The 2,085-nt window shown below is 39.9% G+C and overlaps 1 protein-coding gene across 1 annotated transcript; it reads right to left on the reverse strand.

The window, feature by feature from the left end:
• Nucleotides 1-496: 496 nt before the first annotated feature.
• On the reverse strand, nt 497-1,026 carry LOC131254205 (uncharacterized). Its single transcript, XM_058255203.1, has 2 exons — nt 687-1,026; nt 497-519 (listed from the first exon to the last, which is right to left on the reverse strand). The coding sequence occupies exons 1-2, from the start codon at nt 1,024-1,026 to the stop codon at nt 497-499; spliced, it is 363 nt and encodes a 120-aa protein (XP_058111186.1).
• Nucleotides 1,027-2,085: the final 1,059 nt, after the last annotated feature.

Consider the following 2,085-nt stretch of genomic DNA (forward strand, 5'->3'; position numbering starts at 1 on the left):
AAACTTCTTAGGACCCACAGTGATGTTTATTTGTCATCCAACCTGTTCTTAAGATCACAAAGACATAGATGAAGAGAAAAAAACAAACATCAGCTTGATCCAAAACTTCTATGACCTCCATGAATTTTTCAATGGTAGAGGTTCAAACAAACTGTTTCCCGTGGTGTGGTCCACGTGAGGTTTAGATATTCTTCCATTTTGGTATCAAGACTTAAAATTATCTATTAAAATGTATTAACAGTGGATAAAATAAATAAATAACGGTGGACCCCACATGGTTTACTCAGTACATTAAGGTACTGAGTTACTCAGTACGCAATCCGCCTAAAGAGGCCTTTGTTCTCTCTCTCTCTCATTCACTCCGTCTGTTCCTCTCCCAGCGCTAGCCGCACACATCTCTCCCACCTCTGTCTTCCTGTCGATCTCTTCACCAACACAGGTAATGCTCTCTCTCTCTCTCTCTCTCTCTCTCTCTCTCTCTCCCCGTCGTTTGACATTACCTCAATAACGTGTCAGTTCCTACAACAGAAATGAGACGAAAATCACAAAAGAACAACAGCCCTCTAAATACCCTTTTTTTTGTTTCAACAGCTTACCACGCATCCATTCATATTGATTTGAAGATAGGCTAACTTGAAATGCCAAAAAGATGCAAACTCATAGCTAGGTTTCCATTGATTGACCACCTGACGAAACCTTAGAACGTTTTCTCTTCTTCTTTTTGTCCGTCCTGCCTGAACGTTTCTCCTGGCTGCTTACTGGCAAAGGTTGTGTTCTTGCAAGATGCTGATGAATGGCAGATAGCGGGTCGGATTGGAAAATAGGGTGGTTAAGGACTGCTCTCAACTGGTTGCTTTCCTTCTCTACTAGCTTCTGCCTAGATTTGTGGTTCAGTTTCAAATTTTTTTCATGCAGAGGCCGTGGCTGAGAAGCATCTGACACCGAGGGAAGAAACTCTAATAGAGTAGAGAGATCATAAGCCTTCAATTTTTTCTGACGGCATCTTAGTCTGGATACCCTAGCCATGGATTTCACTAGGATTTCATATTCAATCCACCCAAAGACAAGAACCCAAAAGAAGAAAAGATTACGGTTTGCTAGGGATTTTGGGTTCACTCTCTGATGAAAGAGAAGCTAGCTTTTCAGCTTTTGATCTCAGTAGTGCTGATGCCTTGCAAATGCGATCAAGGCACACGTGTGCAATATTAGACCCACTCGTCATTTGATCCCAGCAGTGCTGATGTCTGCTGTACAATATAAACGAAGGCAAAGAGAAAATTGACATGTTTTGGCTGCTTTTGGATGCATGTAATCTACACAATAAGGAAAGCTTGGTCAGCTTTCTGATCTTACAGACGTGTGAGGTGAGTTCAACCAGCATGTCTCCATATAGAGCGAGGGATTTGGAAGCCAAATTGGCAGTGGTATCTACACGGTCACCCCTGGTGCACGTTAGAAGAAGCTATATCATCTTTAGCTATAGGAAGGGTTGCCTTTGGGGGAGAGTGTATACACATTCGTTTATGTGTATACAACTTCAAAGAAAAAGTTCAAAAAGCAAATTAGATGAATTCCATTTCTAAGTTGCTCCGTTATTGGTTGGAGGTAATTCATCCATGTTTCTTCAATTGATTGTAATGATGTGCTGCATTATCTTCATTCATTTAAAAGATTAATTAGAACATCCCGAGTTGAGTTATGACTTGGCCGAGTTGGGCATATTTTGAAGGCTTATTTGTGGTTCCAAACTAGGGTCTAAGTTTACTCTGACAAGTCATGTGTAACTCAAATGAGTCGTCAATCCATGTCATCTGGAACAAATGGCTAAACTGTTCTTAGACAGTTACCATCCATAAGAAAATTTTAGTCACTTGAATCTTTTCTAATTTTTACTATATATAATGTGATTAGCTTTTCTTGGCCAGTTACCATCCATAGAAAAATTTTAGTCACTTGAATCTTTTCTAATTTATGCTATACAGAAAAATCAAAAGCAGAAGTTTATCGATGTCATGTATTGTTGGAGAAACTACAGGTGGTTACTGGTTGGTAGATGCATGTAGATGCTTCTTGTGTAGTTTTTGC

Source organism: Magnolia sinica, chromosome 8 (genome assembly GCF_029962835.1).
Source record: "Magnolia sinica isolate HGM2019 chromosome 8, MsV1, whole genome shotgun sequence".
In the NCBI taxonomy this organism is placed as follows: Eukaryota; Viridiplantae; Streptophyta; class Magnoliopsida; order Magnoliales; family Magnoliaceae; genus Magnolia; species Magnolia sinica.